We start from the raw sequence: 18,195 nt of genomic DNA, 5'->3' as shown, positions 1-18,195 counted from the left end.
GTACACTTTAGTTCACCTTCATTCACTTTAATCAACTTTAAGCTACCTTACTCTTTCTAATTCTGTTTTTACTAATGATAGTTTACAAGACGCTAATGACGTCACTGATGATGATGATATTTGTTACCACTCGTTGCGGACAACGCCAACTTTTCTGCCTTATAGGACATATAATGTTTTCGCAATAAAATATCCTTCCAGAGCACTTGCGTCTTCATTATGTGATTAAGTTTAGTTTCGGAGCCTGCACGTCTTTCTTAGTCACTGTTTAGGATAGTGAGCAAGGAAGTAGTAAGGGTGTTCCGTAACCCAATAGCCGCAACATTTTGCTACGACGTCTGACCAGACGAACCAGCTTCATGAACAGTTCCTTGTTGGAGTTCGGGCGACCGCCACTCATGAAGGCAATCGACTTGATGATGTGAACAACTGTGCATGACTGAACTGTGTCGAGAGGCGCTGGTGGCGTCGGGGAGGACAACGCGATTGCAGTGCGCATGCGCAAGATACCCCTGCTGACAGCGCTGACGTCGATGATGCTGGTGACGAGCCTGCTGACGTCGTTCCTGCAGGCGGCCTTCGACTTCGTGCGGCACATCTGGCGGATGATGCCGTGGGGCGTGCTCTTGCTGCTCGGTGCCACGCACGTTGCCTCCGAGCTGCTGCAGGTAGGCTCTGTGTTTCAACTAACGTTGACCAAGCTGTACAAAAAAAAAAGATACACAGAGCACGGTGCAAGATACAATTATAAAGGTTGCAATGGGTTCCGTTGTCACAGGTGTGACGAACGAACAACGTATGTCTCAATATCGTGTCTTTTAGTGTCTCTTTTGAGCCTTTTTCTTTTTCGTTGAACAGCTTGGCTAGCGTTAGCTGGCACTCACTATATGTACCGCCTGTCACAAGAAGCGAGTGTGTAAATCCGTCGTTGTTTTGAGGTGCCTTTTGTGTCGGAAGTCCACAAGTGGTTCGTTTAGGTAGTCACTGAAAGCCTGTGGCATCTTTTATTTTTTATTTGTGTGTGTGCTATGGTTGCTATACTCTATTTCCTAGCTGCAGACGATGTTGTAGGGATGCCCTAAATTCTACTCGTGTTGGCGCATGCTGGCTCGAAATTAGTCGATGGACGTCAATGAATTACGCCCTCCGTCAACTTCGTGGACAGATGCAACTGCGTCACAGGGTCATTATAGGTTTTGTACAATATATATACGATCCGTTAGATGCTATAGTTCATACATAGCTCCACACTGGAAAGTAAAACCGATCAACAGACTGCCAGTGTGTTGATGCGCTTCTTGGACGAACGCGGCTCCAGGAACCGTAAGATTTCGAAACGTGAAATTGCAGCCTCGCACAAGCGCGCACCCCTACTGCCGTCTCTCTGTCGCTTCGCAGATATACGACCTTCCGCAAGAGGCGCTCAGGGTTGAGTCCAGTTCTTTCTGGGAGGAGCGCAGCCCGCTCGAGGCGCAGGCCATGCTGGCCTTCGCCACCTCGGTGATGGCCGAGACCGCGGACAAGCGGGTGCTGGTCGAGATCATGACGCCGGCCGTGGTGCACGTCGTGAGTAATTTTTGATGAATTGACCAGTATACTCGGATGTTCTACTGTTCCACATATGTTTACCTATTAGCTTGCACATTCTTCTACGTACCCTGTAACTAAAACCGTGTTTAAGTGCGTGGGTCATCGCCCCACGTACTCTTTTTTTATGAGAAACACCGTTCCATATAAGTTAAAAATATTTACAAGAATGTTTGTCGTCATACGCAGAATCCAAAATGGGAAAGAGAATGAGAGCGTAGCTATGGCGTTCTTCTGCTCATAGCACGAGGTCGCGGGTTCATTTCCCGACTGCGGCGGCCGCACGCCGATAGGTGCGCAAGACAAGACCGCTCCTGCAGGTGCACATTTAAGAAACCGAGATGGTTGACCGTCGCCTCCGAGATCCGGCGGCGCACACTGGATTTCTCAATCCATCCCACTCGTGCTTAGGACGCGAAGTCAGCGAAGTTCTGTCTCCTGCCGCATTGGCGTTGGCCACCGAGGCTTATTAGGGTGCATTGATGCCAGCGGTGGTAATGAGGCGCCCTAATGTGTATATCTCAGAGGCCATGCTAGGAAATTAATCCGGAGCCCGTCTACTACGGCTTCCCGTATAGCCCATGCGCTGCTTTCGGATGTCAAACCTCCCGTTTTGATTTGTTCTGGAACTAACCACGACAAAAACATGCGCGAGTGGTCATGTGTTACCTTATCCACCACCCAAAAGGTTTTTCTTCCCCTCGATCCTATAGCAAAACAGCTGCCTGTTCACTGAGTGGGGATGCCACCGGTTAATCAGGTCTGTCCATAAATTCTCGTCGAATGTTGCCAGGTGGCTGAGAACGTTACGGGAGCCACTGCCGCGTCTTGACTAGGCTATGGTATATATGTATATTTAACAGGGATAAGCGGGCTAGTTGGTGGTCGTTACTGGAATGCATCATGTAACCGCACTAAAAAACAAGGGACAAGGAAGGAACACACAAGACAGGCGCGGTTGACCGCGCCTGTCTTGTGTGTTCCTTCCTTGTCCCTTGTTTTTTAGTGCGGTTACATGATGCATTCCATATATGTATATATATGGTGACGCTCTTGAAATGTGGACGTTACTTTCATCCACCAAAGCATCGAATCCCTGAGCAAGAAAGAACGTCATATGACATCAGCGCACAGCTTTCACGGTCCCTATAGAGAGAATGAAAGGCACTGCTTGATAACGGCACGCAGACTGAAGCTTTTGCTGGTCACGCGTATACCTAAAAATCTCATTATTTTTGTTTTATTTACTTGCAATACCAGAAACGAGCCTCAATATCAGCAAATCTTGTTATTAAGCACATCCAGCTTTACATGGACTTGACGAAATTGCACCGGAATCTTCGTGAAGTAACACAAGAGTCCATTTTGATGGTAGAGAAAAGAGGCATGTCCAAGAATATGTCGCATCAGCGCCCCTGCTTCCTTCACACCATTGCTCGCATTTCTATACAACCCTCTCCACGGCAGGCCGAGATTCAGCGCATGTACCCGGCCTACTACGCCATCCCTGTGATCGTGGGCGCTTCGAGCAACTTCATCATGCCGGCGTCGATGCCACTCGCTCTCCTGCACGAGATGGCGCGGGTGCAGTTCTGGAAGCTGGTAGGTGTGGTGGGTTGCGGCACAGGCAAGTCGCGTACATTCATGCGTAGATCGTGACCGGACGGGCTAAGTTTAAGATGAAGTGCGGATGGCCAGGTCACGCAATACGCAGATCAGGTTAACCGGGGTTCTTTCCGAGTGGCACAGTGAGTGCAAAGTTAAAGTTGGGAGTGCAATAGCATTATCTGGAGTGGCGGAATTAGGACACTTGGAGTGTACACGCACTGGGCTGACGGAGGACATGTTTATGGAACGAAAAACCGGCGTCAAAGCTACAAACTTATGTGGCGAATGCCCCGTGCCGAAAAAAAAAAACAATGTTACGCCCGGCGCCTACATGATTCGGCCAGAAAGAATTCGGCGTCTTTGCTTAGAGAGCAAATGCTGGTAGAATATTTAGTTAAGCTATTAAGCGGAAAATTATCAAAGACAGTGGATGAATGAGTGAAAGTTAGGTAATGCACTAGGCACACTCGCCAGGCGTCGCGAGGAGCAGCCTCTCTCTCTCACTTCCGGTGGCCCGTTGTGAGCCTCTGCAGGCATAGAGTTTCTCACTTTACTACCTAGAGGTTACCTAGAGGGAAATGTGGTGCTGCTGCGCTCTTGTGTGCGTGGAAATGCCGATATATGGTGACTTCGGATTGGCATCGTCCTCGGAGAGCCGGGACACCTTGAAGACGCGCCTGGCTAGCACCGTTCCGTCTGTCGCATTATTGATTTCCTACAAAGACACCACGTGAACAACTGTTTTAGATTTATTATTACACACAAACGTATGTTGTTTATTTACGAGGACTTGTGGTTGGATGTTCAATTATATGAAACTTAAAATGTATCAGTGGACCGCTTGAGTTGGAGGACAGATGACAGGAGTGGCCCTCGCTTTGGAACCGTTTGTCGTTTGTTCTTGCTTTTATTCGCTATCTTGCGCATTGTAGGTGAGTGAACTTCATCGAAAGTTGGAATATGGGCGAATGAAAACTCTTTATGAAGAATTTATTTTAGGAACACAGTATCTGTGTAGCCACATGCACGTTTTAGACAACGCCTCGTACAACACCAGCCAACACAAGTCTCGCACACCCATAAGCCGTCATTCCCATGACAGCACAGCGCTCATTAGAAAACTCCCATGGACGGTGGTGCCAAATTTCCCTCTAGCTAATATAGTGAAAACCTCTACAGCTGCAGGTTTTCCCCTTTCCTGTTGTACACGTATGTGTCAAACTTTCTTTTTCTAAGATTTCTTGGCAATTAACAACAACAGTAGAATGAAAACGCTTTTTAATACGTTTTTATATTACAAAAACACATTCTTCGAGCCTGACAACACTGACAGCGAAGCGGTGAACGCCCGGCGGCGTCCGCCTCCTTTCTGTTCCATGTAGCCATCTATGATGTAGTCCAAGCCAGCGAACAATCGGCGTCTGTAGTTGTACTAGCGATAACGAACGCTCCCTATCACGATCAAAATGTGCTTCAAATAGTTGCCCGACTGAAGAGGATGCCGCGGTATAAGCTTTGGCAACGTGTACAGCCTGGTCCTCACCTGTAACGCGTATGTTGATCCACAAATGTAAGAAAAACATTGTGGAGACAGAGTGGCTCTATTTTCTGCAACCCTTTAGGGAGCACGGCTTGCGCGGCTGCACGCCGTGGCGACACACAACCTGTGCGAGGAAAAGCCGGCAGATCCCGCACCCTGCGGGAATCGATGTTACTCGAAACAGTGTACGGAGGGCCTACCAAGTTAAGGAAGCGGCCATGAGAGCACCAAGACGTAGGCATCTGGTTCATGACCTGCAGTGTATGGCACGCATGTCATGACATTCATGTCTTGACCTATAATTTATGGTCGTCGTAATGATGGGCCACTTTTGGTACATACCAAGACGTAGATGGCTGTTTCATGACCTACATAACACGCGTGTCATGTCATTCATGTCATGACATATCATTTATACTTGTCATGCACGTGTCGTACTATGCCAATTGTGCTACATACCAAGTTAACGAAAGGACCGTGAGATCCCCAAGACGTAGGCATCTGTTTCATGACCTACACGGCACACATGTCATGATATTCATGTCATAACTGATCATTAACTTCGTCATAAACTATTTTCATACTATGACAATTTTGGTACATGCCACGTTAAGAAAACGACCATGAGACCACCAAGACGTAGGCGGCTGTAGATAGATACTGTCAAAGTGGCTAATGTCCGCCGAGAAATGTTTCGCATTTAAAACCGCACATGTGGAAAGCGGAGGAAGCTGTGAGAACGGACCAATGAGCTCGCCGGATGGGCGCAGATGCGAGAGGCATAGCACGTCGTGTGGAGATGAATCGGTGCTCTAATTCATTACAACATCTTTCTGGGCGAGTTGGCGCATAAGTGATTTAAAGTTGTAAAAGCGCTAACACATGCATCCACAAAGGAACAAGGACGAAACAAGCGCTCCTGTCTCGTCCTTGTTCCTTTGTGTCTTTTGTGTATGCACGTGTTAGTGCTGTTATAATTTTCAAATAAAAAAAAAACTGTGTTCTAGGCTGACACGCATCAACTCAGCCACTGCGTGCCGTGCAGCGAAGGTTAGTCTTCGTGTCAGCCAATCAGCAAAGAGAGCCGGCTGCGTGTTTCACACATCGAGGACGGTTCGCCCGTCCCTCTCTAATGTGTCTGACCCTGAGGGTGTACTAAATGAATGAATTGTGCTCCACATATCCTTCCGTCAAACTTCCAGTCGGCCGGCGCCGCGCAGAGGGCGATCAGCGGATGGACATTGGATGAGCAATCGTATGGGTTTTCTGTTGTGGTTGGCTGACGTGACCTACGGCTTTTGCTACACTGCACAGAGTCTGCGAAATGAAGTAAATAAGAGGGGCACCTTGCGAGGTGCAAGATGAATGCGTCCTGAACACGGCTTCCTGGAGGCGGGTTCGCATGAGGTCCAGTGAAGACGCACACATGTTGAGAAAGAGCGTCAGTGCCACGCCCGATAGACGTGTTGGAAACATGGATTTGTTTTCGCCTGTGCACAGTACACACAAATTAGACCTACCTTTAGCGCATTTTGTTCCCACATCGTGCGAGAAACCTCACTTTCTTTCTTACTACTTCGCTTTTCTTCAGTTTCTGTTGGGCCTGTTCGCCAAGGTTATCGTCATGGCCATGGTCATCGCTACGGTCAACGCAGCTGACAGGGCCGGCCTCTTTGGCACTCAGACCTCTCCAAAATGAAGAGCCGGGGGGATTGATTGGGACGTGGCGCTGCACGCCTTGCTATTGATCTGTATTGATCTGTACTTAAGTAACCTGCTTCACACTGTCGGACTTTCAGCATTGACTTTACCGAGACCTTTCTCGGTGACCTTGTTGCTCCGACGGAACCCTGCGTTATGAGTGCGAGCTTTTGCACACCCGATGTCCGACGATTTCAGTTGACTGTGTCAGATGCAAGCGACTTGTTTCGCTCCATTGAAGTCCAGCCAATAATTCAAAGGCAAGTCGTCGACACTTCACCGGCGAACATAAGAACTGGCCATGTGATTACGAAAGTATGTACATTGATTCTTGTGGATATTGTAGTTTGTACAGCTAACGCACGCATGTTGCATATCGTTAGCGATCCTACCGGTGAAGGATGCGCTCGAAGAGTTGACCTTCTATCCTAAAGTTAAAATAATTAACGGTACAAGAACAACGAAAAATATTCATTACTGTGGCGTTCATGTTTCACTCAGATGTCTCAACGCGCGGCTGTGTGTTCAATTCTTGATTGCCACTGGGAGTGCCCGGGTGCAAATAGCTCAGGACAATGCCGCTGTTCTATGGTATAGGTCACCGTTTCTGCGCCGGAGGGTCATGTGTTTCACTGAAAGGTGGCAACTCAGAAGAAGGCGTTGGATATGTCTGCTTCGCCGCACGATTGGACAATAAAGGCACCGTTGCGAAACCGTGGTATAGGCTGTCGGAGCACTCCATTGCGGCGGGGTATGGGAGTAGTCTTGAACATGCTGTCGTTATGAACGATTCCTGTTGGCGCAGCAGCGTCGGTTTCGTTTGATGAAAGTAAAAGGCATCGTGGAGGGGGTGGGGCTGAGGGATAATATTTTTAATAGAAAACGACGGCGTTATTCGTGTTCAAAGTCATCCTTTGATATTGCAATGAATGCCCAACGCTACGTTGTATTCTAGAGTGCGCTACAGATCGGTTTTTGAAAAGCAGGCGTCGAGTATTTCAGGCTGTGTTGGGATCCGTTATATATGACTTCAACGAGCATTCACTGGTACCTGTGCCACGCGATTTTATCTGCACTTCACGGCAGATAAGGACAAATTTATGAATGCGTCTTCATCACCAGTCATTTAGCCGAAACTGTCGAGTTTAATAAAAATTAAATTATGGGGTTTTACAAGCCAAAACCACTTTCTGATTATGAGGCACGCCGTGGGGACTCCAGAAATTTCGACCACCTGGGCTTCTCTAACGTGCACCTAAATCTAAGTACACGGGCGTTTCCACGTTTCGTCCCCATCGAAATGCGGCCGCTGTGGCCGGGATTCCATCCCGCGACCTCATAGTTAGCAGCCCAACACCATAGCCACTAAGTAACCCCGACGGGTCAGTCTATTTTTCAAACCGCAACGAAGTAAAGAACATCAGGCACACTCAACTCCAGTTCTCATCTACGTAAAGCGAAACATTCTTGTTGTGAATGTCTCGAACCATGCGTGTGCGCAATATATGAAGTGGGGTTTTCGAGGTACAAATATTACTATTAAAGAGCGGCATGTTATACGAAGAAATGTTATTTGCAGTCACTTATAGACAGACTGAATATTCTTTACACATATTTACATGGAGTACACCATGCATGTTCTTTGCGTAACTGTTCAGTGGTGTCCATAGTGTGATGTTGCACTCGGGGTTTGTTTGTTTACCCTCTGTCACTGACCTATACCCTCTAATTGCCAAGATTGCGCATGATGCGAATCTTGGCAAGATTGGCCAAGATGCGGATGGCTCGTGGTGGTGGGTCGATTTCTTCTAGTGCAAGCTGCGAATCGAAACTCGCCAAGCGTCTCAACGGGCTGGCATGCCCGCGAGAAAGAATATTCAGTGCCGCTTGTCGACGCATGCGCGACGTATGGGCAGTGCTGGCTGACATGATGCTATTGTGTATGAACTGTGTGTGGAAGTCGCACGTGAATGTCAGGAATGCCCGCGTAGATGCAATGAGTGTGAGGTGACACCTAGTTAAAGGTCTTACGCACACGCGCAATGCCCTAAAGCACATGACTGAACCGCCAGAGTGGTTCCAAGAGCATGACCGTTTTGCATCTGTGATGGCCTCTTTGAAGGTCTCTTAAATTGGTACTGTCTAGCCAAATGATATATTAATATTGTTCAGCGCTACGTGACCTACTTTGTACATGTGTAGTATTGCTAAGAACGTAATTAGAAAACGTTCGGCAGCATGTTACACTCCTGTAACGGATGAAGATGAAAGCCTGTTGCACACTTGGTAAGCCATTAAGGTATATGATCAGAGGGGTCCGACTTATTGAAATTCATAACGAGGTTCAATGTAAAGTAAACGTATTACGCTGTAGGCTCACCTCCGCAATGACACATGCGAGCACCTTATGTGCTACCTAAGGGTTCTTTCGTTCTGTCATTCTTTCCGTCTTTCTCTTTCGCTTTCTTTCTTTCATCCCTTGTTTCTCTGTTGTGTCTTCCTTTGTACATCTGTTCTTTTCTTTCTTTCCGTTTTCTTTAGTTTTTTCATTCATATGCAGCCATTGCATCTGGCTGCTTACGGAGGTATAAGCCGTCCCTGAAGAAGAAGAAGTTCATTCAAAGGTCCGGCGAGTTATTCTGCGATTGTGCGAATATCCCCGCCTAGGCGTCGGCCACGACACCCTTGAGCTCTGGCTGCATCAATTCCTGATGATAGCTTTTGTCTCACTAGATTAGACGCTGCTTTTTTCGTGTACGAACCACTGCAACAAACGTTTTCCTCGCTTTTCCTCACTTTCTTCTTCGCTTTTCTTTTTGTTGTTGTTGTTGTTGTTGTTGTTGTTGTTGCAAGGTGCATTTCCTCTGACGGTGTCGGGCGCGAGCTGTAGCGTTTGTCTCGCTTTCACTTTAACAACAACAAAAAAAGTCTCCATGCGTAATGGTTTTAATATCAGACTTGTGTTCCTGTGTTCGAATCCAGCCGGCGTACCACTGTAGTAATAACTCTTCAATTATTTATGACGCCGTAGCTAATTGAAAATGATGAGTCCGCAAGGTCTTGAAGCCGGAACGATAACGTATAAGCAAATCTATGTACTAACCATGATTGCCCATGCTGGTTTAATCTCTCTCTTTCCAGCTCCCGCAGACGCTAGCGCCGCAGTTCCCTTTAGTAATTATGGCATAAAACTCTATGCACTACCACTTCGCTGCACCTTTCCTAGATGGCACCACCATCCCGTTACAGGTGTCCGGCGTTGGAGGCTAGATACGTACGAAAAGTTGCCTCAAACTCTGCAAGAAAGTTTCCCCTTAAAGGCCCCCTCGCCATGCCACATAGCAGATTTCGGTTATACGCTGGACGTTGTTACATGCCATGTAGGGAGCGTCCGGCCGCAAGAATTTTACAAATTGGTTCATTAATAGCCGAGAGAGAGAGAGAGAGAGAGAAACAACTTTATTCGGTCCACTATAGACGTAAGCAAGCTCCACGTCACCTGGCTAGGCCCACTCGGGGACCATCAGGTGAAACCTGACGGCCCTCTCGCGAGCCCTCTGGACTGCCAGGATTTGAGAGGTCTGATCCTGGGCCTTAATTAACTTCATCATTTCCTCTTGAGTGAAAGGGGGACCGGCAGAGGCGCAGCCCCACAGGACATGTTCGAAGTCCGCATAATCACCACACAGAGGGCAGTCCGGGCTTGGGAACCGTTCGGGGTACATTGTGTGCAGCGCCGCGGGGCTCGGGTAAGTGCTTCTTTGCAAAAGCCTTAGAGTGACTGCCTGGGCCCTGCACAGCGAGGAGTGCGGTGAAGGTAGGAGTTTCCTTGACAGATAATTATATTTGCAGATTTCGTTGTACGAGCAGAGAGGCTCGGGTCGCCCAGGAGAGGACGCGTTGCCCAGCGCACGGCCAGTCAAACCTTGTGCAACCGAGTGCGCCTCCTCGTTGGGGTCGATCGAGGCACCCTCAATGGTTCCAAGGTGCGCAGGGAACCAGGCCAAAGAGTGATGTTTCATGTCTTTGGCACTTTGGATGATACGTAGGGCCTGGGGAGCCACCATTTCCATCTGAAAGGCCCTGACAGCGGCCTTGGAATCAGAATAAATCGTGTCATGTACACTGTCCGTTAATGCAAGAGCAATAGCAACCTGCTCTGCAACGCTGGAATTAGAAGTGCGGACGGTAGCGCAGCTAAGGATTTTAGAATCACCGTCGATGACCACTGAGGAGAAGGCCTCTTCTTGAACATACGAAGCAGCGTCTACGAAGCATGTTCGGTCCTTGTTCAAGCGGGCACTGGCGAGCAGAGCTTTACCCCTGGCTCGTCTTCGTCCTTCGTTGTAGGTGGGATGCATATTTCGTGGCAACCGGTGTATCTAAATGTTGGACCTTACGTCGCTAGGCAGCTTCACAGCGTCGAGACTGACGATTGTGTGGTTACGTCCCAGCTTGCCAAGTATGGCTCGGCCCGCTGGGGTACCGGAAAGTCTAACAAACTGGGAAAATTCTTGGGCTTCAACGATTTCTTCGAACGTGTTGTGAATTCCCAAATTGAGGAGGTCTTTTGTGTGCGTTCGGATGGGAAGGCCGAGGGCAAGCTTGAAGACTCTTCTGATTAGGGCATTGATCTTGTTGCGCTCCGATACGAGCCATTTGTGCATAGCCCCTGAATAAGCGAGGTGGCATAACACGAAGGCGTGGATAATCCGGATCAGATTGTCTTCCGTGATTCCGCGATACCTGTTGGCGATTCTTCGGATCAGGCCGAGGGCGCTTTCGGTCTTGGAACAAATGCGTTTGAGGGCGGCTTCATTGGCCCCGTTTGACTCGATAAACATTCCCAGGACCCTGATAGTGTCTACCCGCGGTACTGGGGAGCCCTTACCGGTGAGTAACGTAATGCGGCTCTCTGTTGCTGGCTTCCAGGAGCGGTGTGAACCGCCTCTGGGCCTCTTCTTGTAGAGCAAGAGCTCGGATTTAGCGGGCGAGCACCTTAGCCCGGTGGGGATAAGATACCGCTCCGTCACATCGATGGCCTCTTGCAAAGCACCCTCGACCTGTCCTTCACATCCACTGGAGCACCAGATGGTGGTGTCATCCGCGTAGATCGTGTGGTTAATGTTCGGGATTTTGTTCAAGGCCCTCGACAGGTTGATCAGGGAGATGTTGAACAGCGTCGGAGAGATCACCGCCCCCTGAGGTGTTCCCTTTGGACCAAGCTGGATTTCGTGGGTCAAAAACTCGTTAATCTTGAGTCTAGTGGACCTTGAGGAAAGGAAGGAGCGCACGAAATTGTACGCCCGTTTGCCAACGTTACACTCTGTCAGGCTCTTGAGAATAAAGGCGTGCGATATGTTGTCAAAAGCCTTTTCCAGATCCAAACCGAGAATTGCCTTAGTGTCGGCGGAGGTAGAGTCAATGATCTGGTGCTTGATCAGTCTCATGGCGTCCTGAGTCGAAAGCCCCGACCGAAAGCCAATCATGTTGGGTGTATAGCATTCGTTAGACTCGAGGTGGTCAGTGATGTGGTTAAGCATGGCGTGCTCGGCCATCTTTCCAACACACGACGTCAGGGAGATGGGCCTTAGATTGTCGATGCTCGGCGCCTTACCTGGCTTCGGTATGAGTACTGTGTGGGCTGCTTTCCAGCTATTGGGAATGAGGCCGCTGCACCAGATATCATTCATCTTGTGCGTAAGGAACTCGATTGAGGTGTCGTCGAGATGCTTGAGCATTTTGTTGGTGATCCCGTCGGGCCCAGGGGCAGATCTGCCGTTGAGGGATGCGAGAACTCGCTTGACCTCAGCCACGGTAAAATCCTCGTCCATAGATGGTACGTCACGCCCTTCGTACTCGGGAAACTGGGGGGGCACCGGATCGTCCGTGGCCTCCAGGTACTTGTCTATGAGGTGCTCCGTGACTGCCTCATCTGGAGTCGAGTCGGTCGCCAAATGGACAGCTTTCGCCAAAGCTCTCTTCTGGTTGGACTTGGTGTTGCCATCGTGCAGTAGGTGCCTAAGGAGACCCCAGCTTTTACCGTTCTTGAGCTGGCCCTCCACAGAGTCGCACAGCTCGTCCCATTGCTGCTTGCATAGTACCTTGCAATGAGCCTCTATCATCTTGTTTATATCGGAAATTTTCTTGCGTAGTCTTCTGTTATGGCGCTGAGTCTTCCATCTCGCGAGCAGTGCCTGCTTGGCTTCCAATAGATGCGCCAGCCTACTGTCCATCCTGTCCACCTCCAGATCGGTTGTCACCTCCTTGGTGGCTCTAGCCGCATCCTTCTTTATCTCATCGCACCAAGAGTCTAGGTCCATATCATCGTTAAGGACGCGCTCGGAGCGGTTGGCTCGGAACAAGTCCCAATCAGTGAACCTAAAGGTCCTCGTTTTGTTACGGGCAGTCTTGATCACCGCTTCGATGATGCAATGATCGCTACCGAGGTCCATGGCTGTGTTGGCCCACTTGACGTTTTCCAGGTTCTTGACAAAGGTAAGATCCGGAGTCGTATCTCGGCACACCGAGTTCCCTCTCCTGGTTGGAAAGTCTTTATCGGTTATCAGTGTAAGATCTTCCTCCGTTGCCGCGTCCCTTATGTCTCTACCCTTCTTGGTATTGGTACAATAGCCCCACGCCTGATGCTGAGCATTAAAATCCCCCAAGACGACTAGAGGCTGACAGCCGGCCAAATGCACGGCCTTCTTGAGAATACCACCAGGCCTGGCTCTGTGAACGCTGGGTCTGCAGTAAACATTCAGTATGAAGATACTGTTTCTTCTTAAGCGCTGCGTAGGGGGGTCGACAAGGAGTTCGGCCATGACGTACTCGATCCCATTGTCCGCGGGACCAAGGTCTCGCTGAAGGCACGTGAACTTTTTACTGACCAGGATAGCGACCCCCCTTCCTCCTTCAGTGGAAGCCACCGTAAGGAAACCGGGGAGCTTGATAGGTGATGATGTGATCGTTTCTTGCAAGGCGATTACTTGGGGTTTCTCTTTTACGCTTTTTAGGTATTGTCGCAGGGTCGCCCGTTTGCTGACGAACCCTGCGCAATTCCACTACCACATTGTTATGACGTTAGTTCCGTTATCCATGTTTGGGCTTGGGAATGGATTGCGAAAGTGCCGCATTCATAATGGCACCCTCCGTCGGTGAGGCAATGACGCTGTGCAACTTTGGGACTTGTGCTGTAGATGTGCTTGGCAAAGATACGTGGCTGGTCCCCTCCAGCCTAAGTATTCTAGCGCTGAGGGCGACCAGGCCCAGCTGAGGGTGCGCGATCATTTCTTGTACGTGAGAGAGACCTGTCTGTATGTTGGAGACGGCGTTCTTGAGATCAGACAGGAGTTCTACCATTTCGTCTCCCCTTGAGTAATCCAGGGCACGCCGCTTCACAGCAACCGTCTTGGGAAGGGCCTCCGCTGTGTCCATGGACGAAGAGCGTGCGGCAGGCTGAGAAGCTGGCTGTGTGAGCGCCAATCTTTGTATCTCTGCCATCTCGGCGGCTAGCCGACTGATTTCCTGCTTGAAGAGAGCGTTTTCCTTGCTAAGACTATCATTGCCACGCCTAAGTTCTTCAAGCTCATTCGTGAGACACAGGTCGTGCGAGCCTTGAGAGTTGAACACCTGCGTTTGGTTGCCACGGGCCCTATCGGCCCACGTTAGAGAGGACTTGCCTTTACCGCCGTTGGGGGTCTTCGGACGTGAGCTGTTGGATGAGTCGCTCTCAGTACGGGACTTGGAGCAGCTTCTGGAGCTGGAGCGCGCTGGAGAAGGCGATGTGAGTCGCGATCTCGAGGTAGAGCGACTTCTGGAGTCCCGTCGGCTTGTAGAGCGGCTTCTCGAGCGCAAGCGTCTTCTGCCCCTAAGGTTGGTGCTGGATGAGGCTTGCGGATCGGAGGATCGAACGATCGACGGCGTGGGGAGCTGCTCTTGCTGCCTGGCACGCTCGAAGCGTCATCGGCGAACAATATATGGCGTCTTGAATCTATGCGCACACTCTTTGCCGGCTGTAAGGTGCGGACCGCCGCATATCTTGCATTTTGGTGTGCATTGATGCTGCTCATCTGGATTTGGCAGGCTGCATCCCCGACAGATGTCGTCGCTCGGTGTTGGACATACATCGGCGCGATGCCCGAGTCTTCCGCAGGCGTGGCATACGTCCACTTGCTTTCGATATAGGGAACATTTCATCAGGAGCGTTCCGTACCTGACAAAATTCGGTACCCGCTGCCCGTCAAAGGCGATGATGATGGTCCCAGTCTGAGCGATTCTCTTGGCTGCTAGTGCAAGAGGATTGTTCTGGTTAACAATCTTGCCATCCACCGTCGCTGGGTCGTCTTGTAACGGTATGCCACGAATGACCCCCTTGCACGTGGAGTGCGGGGCTGTCTCGTACGCGCAGAGTTCGTGCATCTTGCCTGTGATTCGGATTTGCTTGATGCGGGCATATCGATCGGCATTCTCTCGTCTGGGAGTGCTGGTCACCATGATGTTTTGCTGTAAGTTCGGGCACAGAGTGTCTTGTGTGAGCTCGTGCTGGCTGATGCCGGAGGCTGCAAGTATTGCGTCAGCCACCGTGGCCGCTCCAATTTTGGAAATATTCAGCCCACCTCTTGGCCTAATAACGATCTTCGTGTCTTCTTTGGGAAGAACAGGCATTCGGCTTGCCCTAATAATCTTGATCTTCAGCGCTGCGCCGCTAGACTTGTAGCTGTGGGGAGCCAAAGGCGTCGCCACGGCGTTCGGGTTAGCTTCCCGCGATTTGGCGCCAGCTCTTCTAGCACCTGCGGTTTGCCATCCCTGCTCTTGAGTGACTTCCTCCGGGAGAATATTTTCTCCCTCTACTTGATATTCCATGATGGTAGCGGACGAGTGGCACTGAGCCGCCCCGGAGGCCAAGGCGTGGTCTCCGAAGTGCTCGTTTGACGCCGCCAACGGATGCACAGGAATGTCCGTAAAATGGTGAAAAGTCACTCACTGTGGCAAAAATGGTATCCACGTGGTCCTTACAACTTCACGGAAAAGATATAGCCGAGACAGAAATATTTCAGTGCCGTGAACCCATGATTTCAGGAGGCGAGTTTCACCGCAAACATACACACTTTCTCCACTTGCCTCGTCTAGTGTCCGCAAGCGAAATTTCTTCCCTGAGTTCTCCAATACGGATCGCGTGACGCATACGTCATGGGCCCCACCTTCACTTTTTTTCCTCGCTTTCTTTTTTTTTTTTTTTTTTTTTGCGTGGCGCATATTTTCTGACGGTGTGGCGCGCGAGCTGTAGCGTTTGTCTCGTTTCGCGCAGCACAGGATTTTGCGCTCTTTGAAAGAGAACACATGACGAAAGATATAAGTCGGTGCTACACGAATACCCAGGCAGACACAAACAAACGGATCACACAGCATGATCGAGCGTTAAATGACGTAGTTTCGTTGTCTGCGCGCGCGAGTGTACGACATGGGAACAAGCACGCCAAACGCGAGTAAATCTATTTTGTTGCTGTGCGAAAGCAAAAGCACGCAGAGATTCGGTTGGTGTGTTTTATTATCTCTCTAAACCTTAATTCCTCGACTAGAGCAACATAGTATACAAATAGCAGATGTTGCCTAGAAGCATTCTCGAAATCACGTGCCACTACGAGCGATGTCACAGCTATGCCGTGTACGTAGGCACGCTCGTGCGATATGGGTCGACTCTCCAGCTGGGAGAGCGGTGCTTACGAGAAGAAGGGCAAACGGCATTCGGTTCGAAATTGCAGCTCTTCCCGCTGCGCGTAGTGTTGTAATACATAGCAGACACGGTCGTTAGCGCGCATTGGATGCACTGCGCTTGTCAGCTCAAGATGGCCAAACCTGGTGACGGGGCCTTTAAGAAAGCGACTTCTGGTGGAGTATGACCATCTTCTCTGAAACATTTAATGCATGCGCTTTCTGTACTTTTTTGGGTAGACTTCACGCGGGCTTGCTGTCACTTTACATGTGGCGACACAATTACTTTGTTTTTCAACATGAATAAACGGGACGCATACAGGCATGATTTTATTACACTCGCCAGCGTTTGAAATTAACAATAATAGAATGTGTAAGCGTGACTCACCGAGGAAGAAAGAAACAGACACACAGAGACAGCGCTGTCTTCGTGTGTCTACTCCTTTCTACGTCCTTGTTCAGTCACGCTTACACATTCCATCATGGATTCAAACCAGCTAGCCCGCTGACGTGTTCTAACTAAACTAACCAGCATGGTGTCACGCGCGCACCGGTAATCATGAACATAACTCGCTTGATGACAGCTGTGTAAAAACGCTGGAGTTAGGAATCGCGGCAGAAGCCGCGAGCCAATTGACCTCCGTGCATCTGTCGCTTCAGCGCGAACGAAACGTCGAAAGTACAGCGCATACGAAGGTATCGGCACTATGCGCAATCTGCAAACATCGCACATCGCTTTGAAGATCAGCTCCGCGCGGGCGCTCACTTTGGCCACGTCGTAGATCGTTTTCAATACACACAATCGCCGGCAACACGAGCCTACGGCGTCCGCCAAAGGCGTGTACTACGGCGTCCGCGATTCGCGTGGCCAACCCCGCATAAATGCGGGGTTGCCTCCGCATCGAGGCACCCTAGCAACAACCGGAGGAGACCACCCCTCCTCCCTGGCTTGACTCCCCTGCCTCGCGCGCGACCGGAGAGGCACGCATCTGGGCCGCGTTCGTAGCTCGCGCACGCGATATTTAACCGCGTTCACCGGCTGGCCCTCTCAGGATTTCACTCATACCGAACCTCACGGGGACGCCGACGGTGACGGTAACGACGACGGCAGAAATGCGCCCGGAGTGTCCGTATAAGTGCTATCGCAATAATGAAGAGATCCTGCTTTGGTTCTGTGCACGTTTGTCGTGGAACGTTACATTAGCGCAGTCTATGACAGGATAGAAGCCTCTATTATGTGGATGACCCTCAGTACAGCCAAAGATGCACGCCATCAGTCGTATCTTTCAACGACTGAAGTGGATGAAGACCTCAAGTAAGACGTCCCAGAAAACATCACGACTCCCTAGATTCGTGAGTTCTTCGCCCATAAGACTGGGTAGACGCTGCAGGAGATTGATGTTCAAGCATCAGTGAAGAAAAGAATAAAGCAATTCGACTTTCAAGAACACATCATGACGCCGCTTGCGCAGCTGACGGCGAGAACTTCACCGAGCAGGACTGGCTCTTCCATGGACTCGTGCCTGCTGTAGAAATGCTTCGCCCGCAGAAGCAACACGCCGAGCGGCATCAGTGGCTCGTGAAAATCTTCTTACTGTTATTCAAGTCCTGCCGCTTACAGCGCACTTTTTGTAGTTATTTTTCTTTCGTAGTAGATATCTCTTCTGGTGGGTTCTTGCCTCTGCACATCTCCAGAAGAAAACAGTAAATGTCAGTGTGCATTGCAGGGGATCTTGATTTAAAGCGATCTTGTCGCAACCTTGTCGCATAATGGAGCAGATGGGTTGTGATTAATAATAAACCGCCAACTCAACCAGCGGCCAAATGTTTCGGTTTCTTTTTTCTTCGTGTAATAACCTGTCATGACGCCGGATGCTCGAAATTCCCCGTCGAAGAAAGAAGCCGTGAGAGTCGTCCGTATGTGTTTGTGCCGCAGGTCTGCCTCACATAGTTTTGCAAGGCGTAGTTTTGTCCCACATAGTCCAGTTCCGCATAGTTTCTTCCCGTATAGTGCTGCCTCTCATGGCATTGGCCCTGCATAGTTT

General features: G+C 49.9%; 1 protein-coding gene across 1 annotated transcript; it reads left to right on the top strand.

Moving 5' to 3' along the window:
- The first annotated feature begins 481 nt into the window (after nucleotides 1-481).
- On the top strand, nucleotides 482-7,145 carry LOC129382913 (uncharacterized transporter B0285.6-like). The gene is made up of 4 exons (XM_055067138.2): nucleotides 482-668; nucleotides 1,399-1,566; nucleotides 3,055-3,189; nucleotides 6,327-7,145. Exons 1-4 carry the CDS (start codon nucleotides 498-500, stop codon nucleotides 6,432-6,434), a joined length of 582 nt encoding a protein of 193 aa, XP_054923113.2. The 5' UTR covers nucleotides 482-497; the 3' UTR covers nucleotides 6,435-7,145.
- Nucleotides 7,146-18,195: the final 11,050 nt, after the last annotated feature.

The sequence above is a fragment of the Dermacentor andersoni genome, chromosome 3 (assembly GCF_023375885.2).
Source record: "Dermacentor andersoni chromosome 3, qqDerAnde1_hic_scaffold, whole genome shotgun sequence".
Classification (NCBI taxonomy): Eukaryota; Metazoa; Arthropoda; class Arachnida; order Ixodida; family Ixodidae; genus Dermacentor; species Dermacentor andersoni.
This window is presented reverse-complemented; position numbering and strand designations above follow the sequence as displayed.

Excerpts from the sequence above, each read along its gene's own strand:
- LOC129382913 (XM_055067138.2), top strand. The coding sequence starts at position 498 with ATGCGCAAGATACCCCTGCTGACAGCGCTGACGTCGATGATGCTGGTG. Across the intron at positions 669-1,398 it reads TTGCCTCCGAGCTGCTGCAG|ATATACGACCTTCCGCAAGA; the intron begins GTAGGCTCTGTG and ends GTCGCTTCGCAG. Across the intron at positions 1,567-3,054 it reads CGCCGGCCGTGGTGCACGTC|GCCGAGATTCAGCGCATGTA; the intron begins GTGAGTAATTTT and ends TCTCCACGGCAG.